At 38.2% G+C, this 16,330-nt stretch overlaps 1 protein-coding gene across 6 annotated transcripts in view; it reads left to right on the top strand.

Moving 5' to 3' along the window:
* Positions 1-16,330, top strand: part of tweek (transmembrane protein KIAA1109 homolog tweek) — a 278,923-nt gene that overhangs the window by 40,319 nt on the left and 222,274 nt on the right. For all 6 annotated transcript variants that reach the window (XM_069846680.1, XM_069846681.1, XM_069846682.1 and 3 more), the window contains exons 13-21: positions 335-457; positions 2,332-2,589; positions 6,948-7,142; positions 9,254-9,373; positions 10,633-10,881; positions 11,124-11,311; positions 11,448-11,573; positions 12,563-12,757; positions 14,341-14,512. In XM_069846680.1, coding sequence (XP_069702781.1) covers positions 335-457; positions 2,332-2,589; positions 6,948-7,142; positions 9,254-9,373; positions 10,633-10,881; positions 11,124-11,311; positions 11,448-11,573; positions 12,563-12,757; positions 14,341-14,512 — 1,626 coding nt within the window. The remainder of the gene's footprint in view (positions 1-334; positions 458-2,331; positions 2,590-6,947; positions 7,143-9,253; positions 9,374-10,632; positions 10,882-11,123; positions 11,312-11,447; positions 11,574-12,562; positions 12,758-14,340; positions 14,513-16,330) is intronic.

Genomic DNA, 16,330 nt, shown 5'->3' on the forward strand with positions numbered 1-16,330 from the left:
GTAGTGATAGTTTTAAAAATAAATATAGAAACAGACGGATGTTACTGTTAGTATCTATCTTACAGATGTTACGAACTAAGGCTTAAATCGTGATGATTTAGTATTTTCTTTCTCTCTTTTTCTGGAGTCTGTTTGTTCGTCACTTTAATTTCTTAGTATCTTTCTTGACTTTGAAAACAACTTATAGTACATTATTTAAGTTGATGATTAGCAACTTAAAAATTAGTTGAGCTTTATTTTATTTGTTTTGGATATTGTTTTATTCTTTCTATTAATAACTGTTACATTTGAAACATTTCTTTGCATTGTAGAATGTCTTCTGTGTTTTTTGCAGGATGGTTCACAAAAATTTGATCCAACGACTCTTCCACCAGATAAAGTGACTTTAGAACTGGAAATAGGACCGTCAGTTCTCCTGGTGTATGGTGCTTGGATTAGAAATTTCATGCATTTGAAGGTTGGTATATTACTACGTAGTAGAACTTTGATTTTCATCATTCATTCATTCTACAAAATTGCGATGGTTATAGAAACAACTATTGAATCATTTAAACCCATGTTATAGTGACGATTCATTCTGAAAATAAAGACCTGGCCACATATAAACATATATAGGCTTGTTTACTGTTTTCATAGTCGTTTCACTCTTCTTTTTTTTAGCCATTTTATGTAAAATAAAATCTCCACTCTAGCTGCAAACAGTCAACGAATTTCACTGATAGCTATGATTCTATGATTCAACTCTTTTAATAAAATCAATTGTGAGGACTGCGAATCCTTCAAGTCCTGACCTCACAACTTTGATTCACAACTTTACGAAACACTTTGGACACCAGTGGCGGCTGATTGACTGAGGCAAGTGAGGCCGGGCCTCAGTCACTTGGCTTAACTGAAATCAAATTTTGTGTTTTTATATAATATATTAGTTATTTGAATGAAGCATATATCGCTGTAGAAGCATTTGAAAACTTTGTGATGTATATAGACCTGTTTTGCAGTAAAATCTATTCCTGAGGCCGGGATCGCTCGTGCCGGGTCTGGCTTATGCATTTCATGTCCTTTCGCGGGCTTTGAGTTTGCGCTTAAAACGTTGTAGCTGAGGCACAATTCGTCTGGCCTGGTCAGGGTTCACTTCTCCCATCCATGGGCCGGCCTCAAGGGTAGAGTGGGGTGGGAATAACAGTGGTGACTTGTCTTCCTCTTTGGCAGGCAGAGACCCACTCTATTCTCTCTCCTTATGTCTTAGTTTATGACATAAGCGAGGGTGTTCTACTATTGATTTCGAAGTACAGTAGTGAATTGGGAAAATATAAAGAGAAACAAATGAGAGAAATAATGCTGGAGCAGTTAATTCATTGTTAGAATGTCCTTTTTCGAGAAGAAATAATACTTAAAGAAAGGAAGTGTTAAATAAAGAGAGAGACTACCGAGATACCTACGACATCGCTGATAATTTTTCTGACAGATAATCTTAAAACGCAAGTTTCTATTGCATCCTCGTATGGGCAACATAAATGGTTAAGTGGTGATGTGATGCAAAATAAATTTCTCTTGGCCTTGTTTGTTGCTGTCAAAGGAAAAAAATAAAAAGAAAAGCAAAAAAGGGGAATTTCAACACATAATATGGGTTGCTTCATCACACTGAAACAATCACTGAAACTCAGAGCATAACAGCTTATTTGGTGAGTGAAATTATTATTTTTCATTAATAGTAATAATAATATAATAATAATAATAATAATAATACAGTAAAATGATATTAATAATATAATAACAATAATTATTATCATAAACAAACATTTCTATCGGAGGCACTTAAACTAGTTGCATCTGGCCTCACCGAGGATTTCGATTACCGGCCGCTACTGTTGGACACGTGACTGCATACTCGAGATTGTGCAAATGTTAGTTATCTAGGAGAAATGTACTGACACATCATCCAGCAGAAATGACAACAATTTTTTTTAATTCGTTATTTTACGACGCTTTATCAACTGCTGAGGTCATCTAGCATCTGAATGAGTTGAAGATGATAATGCCAGCGAAATGAGTCTGGGGTCCAGCGCCGAAAATTATCCAGCATTTGCTCTTAATGGGTTGAGGGAAACTCCGGAAGAACCTGAACCAGATAACTTGTCCCAACCAAGTTTCAAATCCAAGCCCACTCGTTTCACAGTCAGGCATGCTAACTATTACTCCACAGTGGTGGACAATAAAATTTATTAAATGTATACTCTGTTAAATGGTCATATCCACAAATTATGCTAAGTTAGGCTGTTGCATTGTTTAATTAGTTTATGTAACCTTATATTTCTTGATATTTGTTACCAGGAAAACATATTTGGCGAGGACCAGGCCTTCACTGATATGCATCAGAGCCGTGCAGCATCCAGCACCTCAGTTGACCCCACGGCTGCTGCGGCGGCACCTGCGAGTGGGGGTGATAGGGCGGTCGATGTATCAACTAGCACAGGAGCGGCTGATGATGCAGATCTCCTCAAACCAAAAGAGTTTGACCCGAGACAGTACCGACCCTTCGAGGTGACTGTGTCCATCACCATGCACGACATACAGGCTCACCTTGTCAAGGTGAGTCACTTCTTCGTTTATTAGAAATACTGATTTAAAGGGTTACAGCAGTAATTGGACTTACTGAAATTTGGCTGGTGTGAGAGTTTGTTTTATTGAATAGGCCATGCAGTAACAAACCAACTGAATTAGGCAATCTGAAATGTATAGAACTACTGGGTGTTCATTTCAAAGTGTGTCATGACGTCACTGTTGTTGGGTCACCAATTTGAAGCGAGTTTCAGCTTATATGTTAGAGAAGTTGCCTATTATTTAAGGCATTCTTCAATCTGAACTTGAGAACGTGTACGGTATAACTTGAACGTCGTAGCAACAGATGGCGGTCTGTACGGTCTGTGTGCTACCATAACCTTTTTCGAACTGTGTTTTGCGCTGGCAAGTCGTACGCAGGGTATTTGTTATCATCGGTTGCGTACGGTAACATTCCACAACACAAATCAAATGCTCCGTGTCCATGTTGACCGTCGAAGTTAATGTCAACAAATACGTAAGTAATCTTCTTAACCCTCTCCCCATATCCCGACAGTACGTATTTCCAAACAGTTCACATTCCTGCCACTACCGGCGTTACCGTACGTATCGGCACGTACTCTTCAGAATGAACGCCGTACTTGCTAGCCAACTTCTCTGCCTCTTAGATTATACACCTGAGCTGCGGAAGTGTAGGAAGATTGAATTCTCTAGGCTCATCAGCTAGCCACATGACGGCATACAGCGAGCCAAGACACATTTTGAACTGAACACCCAGTATTATATAATTAGGGCTCGGATTTTTAGGTACGAAAAATGTGGAAAATATGTGACAAAAAGGAAAATATTTAATAATGCTCTAATTATTTTTTGTGAATATAAACAATATAATAAATAACTGTATATCCGAAAGAAAATTAGTTAATAATGGAGTATGACAAGGTTGTCCACTATCACCAACTTTATTTAATATTTATATAAATGAAATTATTTTAAAATGGAACCAAATCACACATCAGGAATCAAAATAACCAGTGCTCTAACATTAAATACCTTACTCTATGCCGATGATCAAGTCATAATTTCCAATTCAGAGGATAATTTACAAAGAGGATTATATACATTAAATAAAATATTAAAAGATTTTGGGATGGAAATTTCAGCACAAAAATCAAAAGTAATGGCATTTTTAGGACACGACTCAGTCAGAAGTAAGATAATACACAAAACCAATGCCTTGAACAAGTACAAAATTGCAATTATCTGGGTTGTGAAATATCTTATCAAAATGAAAAAGATGTGAACAAGAAAATTACCAAATTTACACAAATTCTAGGAATAATAAACAATACATTAAAAGCTAAATTAGTACAAAAATCTACAAGAATAAAAATATATAGTACACTAGCATTACCCTCCCTTTTATACGGAAGCGAGATTTGGACATTAAAGAAAAAAAGACATGAACAGAATCAAAGCAACGGAAATGAAATTTTTCAGGAGGACAGCAGGATATACTCTTTTAGACCGAAAAAGGAATGAAGAAATTTTAGAACAATTAGAAGTAGAGTCAGTAGAAGAAAAATTAAATTAAATTGGCTAGATCATGTAAAAAGAATGGAAAATTCAAGAATCCCAAAAATTATGATACAGTATAAACCTAGAGGACATTGTCGACCAGGAAGACCTTTTAGAAGACTGCTAGATGGGGCCGAAACAGGTCTACAGAGGCCTAATTCGTGAAGGATGATGATTATGATGATAAACAATATACAGTACTCTCGAGTATAAATTATGCTGTTCCGTCAACTGCTGAAGTATTACGAGATTCATTCTCAAGTTGTCCATCACAAATGACTGACGATTATCGCTGAACACTGCCTTGTACTAGGGAAAAAGAGCGCTCTATGTCACAAGAAATCAGTCTGGCAGATTTATAACAGTGCATGTCACTCACACTCACCTCAATATCCTTTTCTTGCTGGCCGTCCAACACATACGAGATCTTACGCATAGTGGAAAACCCACTATTTTTTTCAAACACATTTCTGTATTTTTCTTGTAACACATGTGCTGTAAATCCACTAAGACATCACGAACAAGCTGCATTGTTTCTGACAAAAGGATCCCTCCTGTTTTGAAAGAACAGACTACTTCTGAAATATTTATAGTAAGATTGATAAGGAGCCCTGGCCATTGAAAAACAACATGCACTTCCTAGAGACATGTTTATGATTTGAAACGAAAACAGAGGCAGCTGATGTTCATGAAATTATAATTGCTTCCTGAATCAGCGTTATGATAACTTACAAGGCACTCCTAAATGACACATCATTGTTTATGTGTGGTAGTTACAGTACAGTTTTTTAGTGGTGACAGTTCTTATCGCTTGTGTGAGAGAGCAGACTGTAGTTCCACTGGTCCATAGATAGGCATTTCCGAGAAACAGTTGCCAACTGTCACGTGTAAGCAAGTGCACTGCTTTTTTTGTGGCAGGATGGGTGGCGGGGCTTGTAGGAAGAATAATATATATGATATGCGTAAATCACTTCGTGATTTAAGACGGCGCTTATTCCGTCGGATCCCGGCCAACTAGTCACTCATAACGAGTGCACCTCAGCACATGTGTGGACTTCAGTATTGCGTTCATAGACATCTATGATGTAGCGCAGAGGGCGGCCACTAGAGGGAACCCAAGAGTTGGAACTTAATCTGAGACGATTCTGTCCGATGCCTGAGTGGGTATCTGGTGTGGCTTAGTGGATAAAGCATCAGCACGCAGAGCTGAAAACCCGGGTTCAAATCCCGACGCCGGAGAGAATTTTTCTCCGTTCCATTACTCTTTCATTGTATGATGACGCAGAATATCTGCATGGAAATATCATATGTACATTAAAATAATATATATTGTAGGAAGAAGCTTAAAGAAATAATGCAAGAATTGACAAAATGAAAACAAATTACACCATTGTGTTGTGTGAAATTCGTGGGTCTCTAATCTCTACAGATAAGATAAAATGATTGTTGAAATTTATAAGAAAATTTAAAGGAAGCAAAACGTATGTAGTATGTAAAGTAGAGTGGGTGAAATGTGACAAGGGGTTGAATAATGACAAAAATTGAGAATATGCTGCCATCTATAGTTGCGATGCTGTTATTCCCGGCGTGACTCCTCCTCTTTGCTTACTTCTTAGGAAATGAAAGCTCTATAAAGTCTAGGTAGGTAGTATCGTTCGCCATTTTTATTCTTTCGTTGCCGAGCTACCATACGAGGAATCTATTTGCCACACTATTAAACATTATCATGTCGTAGCTCCTATGATAATAAATGAAACGCACTGTAATTCAGCAAATAATTGAGCGGCAAATAACGTCTTTGTGTGCTTTCTACGAACGCCAATGAAAGAGTCAAAATGGCGGGAGATTATATTAAATATTTATCGAGCCTTAAGAAATGAATAACTTCTTCCCCAGCGAATCACAAGACGCACACGTTTAAATGTAGCCGACCTGCAACGCGATTGGCTGCTGGAAATTAGAGCGACGGGACTATAGTGAATTGAGGAAGATATTCCCAATCCCAACTCCTTGGAAACGACCCTTCACAAGATAGATCCATTATTGACATGCTTGTTTGTAACTTGGTTTTTATGTCTAGCTCAACCCCGGACCATAAGCTTGAAACGGTGGAACCAAAAAGGTGTACTGGTATGGCCGCCAAATTACCCATAGCTCATCTCTTTTTCCGGTGTGTTTATCAGCTGTTTTGTTCATATTATTACGATTACAAATTGTTTCGTGTTGTTGTGAATATTTCAAAAGTGTAGTCATGTTCAGCAGGAGTTATTTTTTTTATAAATAAGCTAATATTCTGTTTGGCTCAACTGTAGAATATGTCCGTTGATATGTCCCCCTATGCATTAACATATGAAGGAATGCCAACATCCTTCTTGATAAGAGAAAGAATGTGGAAATGAAGTGTTCAGTCCATGTCACAACCATAACACTTTTAATAAATATATAGTGAAATATACATTGATATATTAATCTGCTAGTAGTCCTGTTACCTCCAGATCCATTCTAATTCGTTTACATATGACCAAAACCGATAGTAGCAATTTAATATTTGGCAATTGGCGATATTTCGCGGTGGATTATGGGGTGTGAAATGTATAGTTTGATGTCATATCCGTCGCACCGATTTCAAGCATATTTGGCTTGAAGTACTCCCTCCTTTCTTTTTATCCTCTCAGGTCTAGCTTTATTTATGTTTAGAATACGTCAGAACTGACAAACTGTGATGGTGGCGGCATGATCCCTAATTTAGGTTGAAATTAACTTTAAGGACTGTGTTTAAATTGAAACTGATCATGTTTGTTACTCGACAGAACTGCAATGAAGGGGATCCTCCTTGTCCAGTCATTCTGTTGGAGAGGTTTGGCTTCGAGATGAAAAAGGGCTACAAGGAGACTCAGCTCCAGCTGTTGCTGTCTCCAGCAATATTGTTGACAAGTGATAAGGTGCCTCGCCCCACCAAGGAGAGCCACCTCACGCAGGGACACCTCATGCTGTCGGGCTTCCAGGTGATTATTTGTTGAGTCGTACATGTAACGTACTCCTGTGGTAGAATATTTATTTCAGAAATTGTTTTTACATATACTGTCAATTAAGTAAAAAAATGTGCAGCCATTAATATAGCCACCAGCGTAACTCAGGCAGTAGTGCATTTTCCTGCTGATACAGAGTTGCATTTGGGTGTGGGTTCGATTCCTGCTTCGGCTGATTACCTGGTTGGGTTTTTTCCTGAAATTATCCTTAACTATAAAGCCTCGTCTCCACTATTAAACACTTAACACCAACATGTTAAATATAACATGTTGAATTTAACATGTGTATGGACATTTCAAGTCTCAATTGACTTAACATGTTAACTGAGTATGTTGAAGTTAACACTTTTAACATGTTGGCGTGTTTTCCAGCAGAAATGGAAAACATGTCAAGTCAATTCACTTGCTCGTGCAATGTCGGTACAATTCGGCAGAGTTTGTACAGTTTCTATAGCAACAAACTTTCGATTTTGTGGCGCGTAACTAGGAGCACCTCTTGATTTTTTTTATACGATCCTTGGTGTTGGCTGTAAGTTGTTCGAAGTACTGGAGTGGACGAAAGAAAATACCGTTAAAATAAAATTGATTAGTGGGATATGGCTGCAAAATAATACAGACACAAACTAAAGAAGGCCGACTGTTTTAGAGAACTGAAATTATTATTTAACTGTTCTCGAGAATACAATAGAGAGTTTTCGCATCCTTGTGGTACGCTAAACGTTAATACTATGTTGATGTCAGTAATGGTCGTATTTGGTGACGTATGTTAACATTAACATTCTTAAAACTTCGGAAAGAATAACATGATATTAGCCGCTCCTTTAACATTTATCATGTCGTAGCTCCTATGACAATCTCGCTGTAATTTTTTAAAATGAGGTGAAATGGCTGCTCTTAATTGTGTGTTTTCCTTCGATATGACAAAAAATATTTTTTGCAGCACTACATTATTAAAATCGTGTTCTGACATTCTCAGATAGTTTTTGAATCCAAATCGATCTTCAGCTTTAAGCTCGTTTGGAATGTCTTCTGCATTGTGTCTTTTACTAAGATATTGCCGCACCCACATTCTCATTTCTTCCTTTCCAAGGCATTGTAACAAGCAATAGAGGCAATTACAAAAGCCAAACAATCTTCATGAGTCCATTATCCAAGGTTGGAAAACAAGATACTACCTACATTAAAATCTCATAGACTGTTTATGGTGGACTACGCAAGGAAAGTAAAGTTTAACATGTTTAACAGTGTGGACAAAGTGTTAAATGAAATTAGCATTAACATGTTGTTGTTAAGTGTTTATTAGTGGCGACGAGTCATAAGGCAAATGTCAGGTAATCTATGTCGAATCCTCTGCCTCATCTCGCTATCACCAATTCCATCGATGCTAAATAACCCATTAGTAACCAAGTAAAAAGAAAATATTAACATAAATTAAATGCAAAACAAATTTGATGTTTTATGTAATGTATTATGTTCGATAGAAGAGACATATTTTCCTTCCTATTTTCATTTTTATTTATTTATTTTTTTTCTTGAGGCAATTTTCAGAAGTATGTCTTTAAAATAAGCCCTTTGTGAAATATTAGTGCACATTTTTCTGTGTTAGGTAATTTTAATAATTTATAAGCTTTTTTAATCATATCTGAAGTTGGTTTCAAGTAATACATTGGTATCATATGTGAGGACCTCGCCGTCTTCATTGAATAATCAGTGACTATAAGTAGTCATACATGTAGATACAGAAATCGACGCATAATTGATCAGTCATTTCCCTTCTGTATAAAATTCAATTCTGAAGGTAAAACAACAGTCCTGGATGAGTGGTGTATACGTGCATGGGTTTGTGACATGCTCCACTTGTATTCCACCTTCCATCCATCCATTCATCTTTCTGGAGAGCCTGCATTTTATTATCAGTTCTGTCCCAGCCTTTGTACATGTTTTATTAATTTTTTTTAAACTGGTATGGCTTTGTTCTTAAGTTGTATATATGTTACTCTTTTCTTAATTTCGTACAGTTTTTGTTCTGAGATATTGACATCTGTTATTGCATACAATTTTTACATATGACATTTGTCATAATTCAGGTTCGGGGCCATGCAATGTTTAGTGATGAAGGCAGGACCTTGGATGAGGAAACTCTGGAGTATGCTTGGCTGGTGGAAATACAACTTGGGAAATTGAGTGGGAAGCTGACCGCACCACAAGTAAGTGTACAGCAACTCATATTTGATATATCATGTAATTTTCCTTATTTATAGATTGCTGCAGTTACAATAATTACAGATTATGTCCGCCGAGTTAGCTCTGTGGTAGCTTGTCTGCCTTCAGACTAGCCGGCCCGGGTTCGATTCCTGGCGGGATCAGAAATTTTCATGTAAAATTTCTACCTCGGGACTAGATGGTGGTGCACAACTTCTAATCACTAAATTGTGCACCAATATGCCTGGGTTAAATCCCAAATTTCTTCGCAGTGCATATGAAGAGGAGGCATATTATGTCACTGTTGATAGTGATTCGTCTGTCAGACGGGGACATTAAGCTTGGCGGCCCTCTTGGTGCTATGCGACAATTAGGCTACATGCCAGCACCAGGTTTCCCCTTCTCCCTTCCTCACATTCATATCACCCTCACCCATTCCCTACATTACATTTATACGAACACTTAACATACACTCACCCTAGTACACTCACATATACACATCATGCATTACATGGCCCACCGAAGTGGTGTGCAACTTGAAAATTGGTTATAGTCCTGCCATCTATCCACAGTATGCAGAACCCGAATCACGCAAAGTGAAGTGGGTAGGCATTAGATGCACGCACGCACGTACACGCACACTCTCTCTCTCTACCCTCCTCTCCCTCTCCTTCTCCCTCTCCCCTCCCCCTTCCCCCTCTCTCTCTGTCTCTCTCTCTTCAGATTACTTTAATAGTTCTTTCTTTCTTTCATATCATCACAAGTTCATTTCTAACTGGCCAACTTGTGACGTCGGAGCTCGTTTCTCCCCTTGGAGGAGAGCTAGTAGAGCACGTGAGGAAGGGTAATGTTGTGTCTCCGCTATTTAAACATCTCCATCCCTTCCACTGCCACTCCCCTTACTTTGCTCTTTCACCTATGCTTCCCCTCTCAAAGAACACGAGAGCAGAGATATGTGACGTCACAGAGCCAGTTGGAAATGCCTGCTTTAGTCTATTATATTTTAGTATACTTCTTCGAGATTTCATACATTTCTGCCCTCATCTACTTAGTCCTTTGTATCTTCACTATTCACTTTAATTCACAATCATTCTTTTAACCAGTTCAGTATAACAAGGAACTACTGCCCTGTACTTTGTTCCCCCATGAGTTCAATAAGGTGAATGTTCTTTAGAGCAAGTAACCATTGGTGTCTGCAGTTGGCTCCAACATCTGAAGCAAAGTGAAAGCATGGCATTCAGGTGGCATGTTGGTTTGTTTGCAGCTTCATCATCTTGTTACGAGTCTGGAAACATTCGTGTTGCTTGCGAAGGACGCAGAGAACAACCTGAGGCCCCCTCGTCTGCCCAAGGCATGTCACCATGGCTTGCCTCCTCTGCAGTGCAGTGAGTCAGATCCTGACACCCGGTATCGCTGTCCTTCTGGTGATGATATCAAGTACAGGATGACTCGAGTGGCAGTAGATGCTGTGGACTTGTATCTTCTGGAGAATGGGACAGCATTTCAAATTTGGGTGAGTCGTAAGTCTGGAGCAGTTTGATGCTACAGTTGACTCTTCATTCTTAGGTTAGGTTTTATTGTCTCGTCAAAAAATGGTTACATTTGAAGTATATCAATCTAAATTAATAGTTGTACACCAAGTTCTCCATCTATTGGGTGGAGAGAAGCCATTATTTTTAATTTTTAATTGTGTGGAGTCATTTTTCTTTGTAACCAAATTGCTGCGAATGGAAGCTGGAGGTTTTTTGTTCATAGGCATCTCCAATTCGCATTGCCACATGCAATCTTCACGGACATCTCGTCAAGTCTGGCGTGACTGGCGTCCTTCCAGCTGTGCAGGTCAGGCAGTTCGTGGCTACCGGCAGCAATTTCAGTGGTGGCAATGCTAACCACAGTAATACCAACACAACGGGCAGTGGACGATCTCAACACAACGCAAGCAGGTAAGAATTTATCTGTTGTGAAGTATCTACTTATTTGTAAGTGAAAGTATTAGTGAAAAACATCTATTCGAAGTACTTTGAATTGCAGTTGGTTGTTGTTATTACACTTTGCTAGAACACGTGTTTCTTTCAACAGGATGGAAGGCTCACTTATGGGAGAGCTCTGGTTGGAGGTAGGCTCTGTCTCTCTTGGCCCTCTGGTGGTGGAGGCTGCAATGTCCCTTCCGACTCCTGAACATAACCTACATTTAGTACAGCATAGGTAATGTATTTATATATTTACTGGGAAAATCCAGGCAGTCCCTTATCGTTTCATAATTATGGAGCTAGAGTCACAATATTTTTGGAAGCATGTTTCAGGAATAACAAGATTATTTTTTACACTCATATCATAAAGTGTAAGGAAAAACTATTATGATGCTGCAAAAAATGAATTTCCAGATAACTGCGGAAATATACCTTCTCAGGATTAGGGTGTCTACTGGTAATGAAAGTAACCAAATGTAACAAATTTAAGCAGTTGGTAACGAAAGTAACTTCTTGAAAAGACTTGAATGATCGTGGGTAATGAAATTATGATGATGACGACGACAGGGATGATGATGATGACGACGATGATGACAGTGGTGGTGGTGGTGGTGGTGGTGGCGGCAGTGGCGGTGGCAGTGGCAGCAGTGGTGGTGGTGAAAGCTAATTCGAGTTTCTCCATACCACAGTTCCGCTCATTTTCTCGCAAGCTGCACTATTCTGCATTTTCACCTCATCCCTCAGGATTCTGTAATTTTTTTTTGCATGTCATGGATTTTCCTATATAAACCTAAGTTCACGTCTACATATGCAGAATAGTTAGTAATTATTTAAGTTGGTTCCTGTACTTCATAAGCTTCATTCCTGGTTGAATTAACTCGTACAGTATCTGTACACTAAATATGAACAAAACCCAATTATTGTAAACAAATAGACGAGTAGCTAGCATGCGCAAAACTGTGCTTTCCAATATCATGCATGCTCAGAGTATCACCGAAAATATGAAACAAAAATGAGTTACCTTTCATTACCACAACTTAATAATTAACTTACTCATAAGAAAGATGAAAAAACGTCACATTTCAGTCATCTTACAGTGTGTTATCAGTAGGGACACCTTAAAGCAGTTTTTGCAAAAATGAGTAAAATGTATAATAAGAAAGTATGTATTGCCTTCATGACGTCGATTTTTCCCTTTATAGTTGTTGATTGGTTCTGCTGCAGATACCTACGTACACACGACGAAGCACACAAGCGGCTTTGGTTCTTGTGGTCTGGTGAAGGCAGCAGCACCAAAACGGTGGGGCGCTGTGGCTGTATTGGCGGCTGTGCATTCTTTGGCGGCAATCGAAATGGGGCCAAGTTTTTCAAACCCAGTCGACAAGATTTTCAAGAAGGTGTTAATATGGCAGCATTCAGGTGAGATTCAGGTTACATTTTACTCTGTTATTAAAAGAATTTTGAGTATTGTGTTGCAGAAAAAGTAACAACCAGTTTGAAAATTGTTTTGGAAATTAAATTTTATAAAGCAATAGCTGTGACTGTACTCCTTTATAAAGGCCTAAAGCATGGACTTTAAACTAAAAGGTATTTAAAAATTATTAGCAACAGAAATGCTCTCTGGTTTTTGCGTTCACAAGGAAAAAAATCTTGTGAATCTTATTAATGTGGCAATTAGGTCTTAAAGTACTGAAAATATTATACATTTAAAAATGACGAAAATGTGCACTTATATGCAACATAAAACCAATAAAATAAAAAACAGATGATTCGTGTAGATAATGTTTAAGTATACAGTGTGACTCACGAGGAAAGGTAAAAAATTTGGGATGTGAATGCTGAAGTCATTCTGAGTGAAAAAGTTCATATGAATATAGATCCGTTTTCGAACGGTTACGGAGATATGGCTCTTTGATTTCACAAGAACTTCTGGGATTCCATTGTACTAACTCGCATTTAGAGACAGATAACGGACAAATTTAAAGTTTATATTCACGTATACCTAATATTGTAGATGTTGGGATCGATGTTTTCGCACATTTTCAAAGGTACCTTCTTCTGCTTCAATGCACTGTTGCGCTCGGGCATGAATCGCGCTCATCGCTCTGGAGAGTTGCATGTGGCTGTTCTTTATGCAGCGTGCAGCATCCAAAATGCGGTCGATTAGCGCCTCTCTCGTTTTCACCTTCTTTTGGTATACCAAGTCTTACATCCAACCCCATAGATAGTAAATACTCTTCGATATGGTACTCTTCTGTTCGGAAAGCGTCATTCATATTCAGCGACGGCACGCAAGGAACTTCCATCACACGAACCATAAACATACACAATATCGGCGTATTCTGCAGTCGAAAATTTATAAGGCATCTTGAAAAACACAACTTAACACTTCTGATAACTGTACCTGTATAACTACTGTACTGTAAGTAGCTGACTGACCTGCTGTGAACTGATAAGCAATAGTGTAGCCTATTTGTGTTATGCGCGGGATCTGTGTCATTACATTAGACAAGGGCAGGCGATTGGACATTTGTAATGCCCCATCACCCGGTTTGTGAGATGAATGAACTTATCCACGTCGCTCACAATGCAGATTCCAATGTTACGTCATTCATTGCCACCCTTGAACCTGGTATCATATCTCACATCAGCACCATATGGTAACGTCTGATTGACATTGGGGCGAGACTTTTACCAAAAAAATGCATCTAGCTCCACCATTGTTCGAAAACGGACCTATGTTCATATGAACTTTTTGACTCAGAATGACTTCAGAATTCACATCCCAAATTTTTTACCTTTCCTCGTGAATCACCCTGTATACTAGTTATATTCTCCAGGAAAAAGTATGCAAAAGCTTGAACTTCTGGGCCTTAATGATAAAGGCAAAATACGATGTTGAGTGTAGATGAATATGTTTCTAGCATTCTTGATATGATGGTGTTCGTTTTAAGAATTGTAGTTTGAATAGGTTTGATTTCTCACTGAGGTTTGTCTTGCAGGATTCACGAGCCTGGACGGGATCCAGGGTTTGGCCAGAGCATTCTGCACGAAGGCCAGCTAGTGTTCCACACACCTCCATACGGATCGCAAGACGTGTCTCTGCAGGAGCCGGTCAATGGGTGGGACACTGTGGTGGGGAATCCCAGGAGTACTGGCACCACAGGCCTCAAGGTTAGTCAGCAAGACTTCTCATTCTGCATCATTGTTTCACCAGTTCTGGGGAGCCTCTGTTCTTGTAAATGATTTAAGGGGAACTGGGTAGTCTTGAGCGTATGTGTTTTGTATGAGTGAAATATTTTGCTATTACTCTTCAACTTTCGAATCTACCAATTTACAATTTTGACAGCATACACACAATATTTAGAGGTATGTTTTGGTTTTTAGTTATCTCTCTACCTCATATATTTCACTTTATAAAAATTTTTAGACTTGAAAGATAATAATTAATTTCAAGTTTAAAAATAATGTATTTTAGGAACATTTTTCTCTGAAACCATTTGCATATTTCCAATGCAGTTAACTATATTTTTCGCCATTTTTATCACATTATGAATATTCAGTGAATAGAAAAAAAAATTTCCATCCTGAAAAAAATTATTTAAAAATTTAAATATTTTTCCTACTTTTCTGGCTGTAAAATCCATAATAATTTTGATAACTACAGTATGTGAAAGCGGCCATCCTTCTCCACTACAATATGAAATAGGAGTATGCAAAATTTCAGCCTTCTAGCCTCAGTAGTTTCTGAGAAAAATGTTCCTAAATTACCGTGGATGCTCTAACCATTGAGCTATGCTGAAGCTTAGTCCACAGTGCCGGGTCGAATCTTTCTCCATTAATAACCAATAGTAGTCGACCTGGTTGGCGAGTTGGTATAGCGCTGGCCTTCTATGCCCAAGGTTGCGGGTTCGATCCCGGGCCAGGTCGATGGCATTTAAGTGTCCTTAAATGCGACAGGCTCATGTCAGTAGATTTACTGGCATGTAAAAGAACTCCTGCAGGACAAAATTCCGGCACATCCGGCGACGCTGATATAACCTCTGCAGTTGCGAGCGTCGTTAAATAAAACATAAAAAAAAAATAACCAATAGTAAATTTGTTTAGGTAAATGGAGAATTAATAAGCTTACTATGGGTATATCTTTCTTTTAATCTTGTTCATTAAATATACGAATAATGACTTTGTTTCTTTAAATGGCATTAGGTACTTGTTATTTAATGGATCATTTAACCTCTTGAAGACCTGTTCGAAAATGTATTACAATGTATCGTTCTAATAAACGAAACATTGAGGTGAACAAAAGAATATGTAACTAATAGTTTATGCACTTACTGCAAGTTCGAAGTGAAATGTCACTTTGTATCACTGCAATACTGTTATTGGACCTTATTTTATAAACGGTGCCCTAAATGGCAGGTGACTTGCGAGATTCTTAAGAATCTTTCTTTCTGATTTTTTTATTGTGATAGCTTTAGAGGAGGGAAAGATGTAAACAAAAAATAGTGTATGCTATAGAGTGGATAGAGCTGTCATGACATGCGAATGAGTCGGTACTGTTACTAACAGCGTGAATCCTACTTCATGTCTTACTTGTCTACATAGGTGAAGATTTGGGGGGGAGGGATGTAACTGTCCCCTCCCCCCCAGGTTTAAGTTATATTGGCTAAGTTACTGTCGCTCTTTAGCATTAGGTATGAAAAAAGCATAATTCTGAGGATTATAATAGGTTTATTTCCAAATTAATATACAAATCAACATTTACGTAAAAGTTATGTTTCTAAATATAGACATTTATTATGCGATTTATATTTTTATAGTACGGATAAGAAAGAACTGGAACAAGCCTGAAACATTTTCTGGAGAGAGTCTATTCAGTTCACTTCAGATGATAATGAGTTTGCGAGATATTCGTTAATTTTTAAAAGAATAGAACAAAGCGGAAGTAAACATATTAGTAATAGTGAAGAACCTGCTAATACTACAGATGAT

Source organism: Periplaneta americana, chromosome 15, assembly GCF_040183065.1.
Source record: "Periplaneta americana isolate PAMFEO1 chromosome 15, P.americana_PAMFEO1_priV1, whole genome shotgun sequence".
In the NCBI taxonomy this organism is placed as follows: Eukaryota; Metazoa; Arthropoda; class Insecta; order Blattodea; family Blattidae; genus Periplaneta; species Periplaneta americana.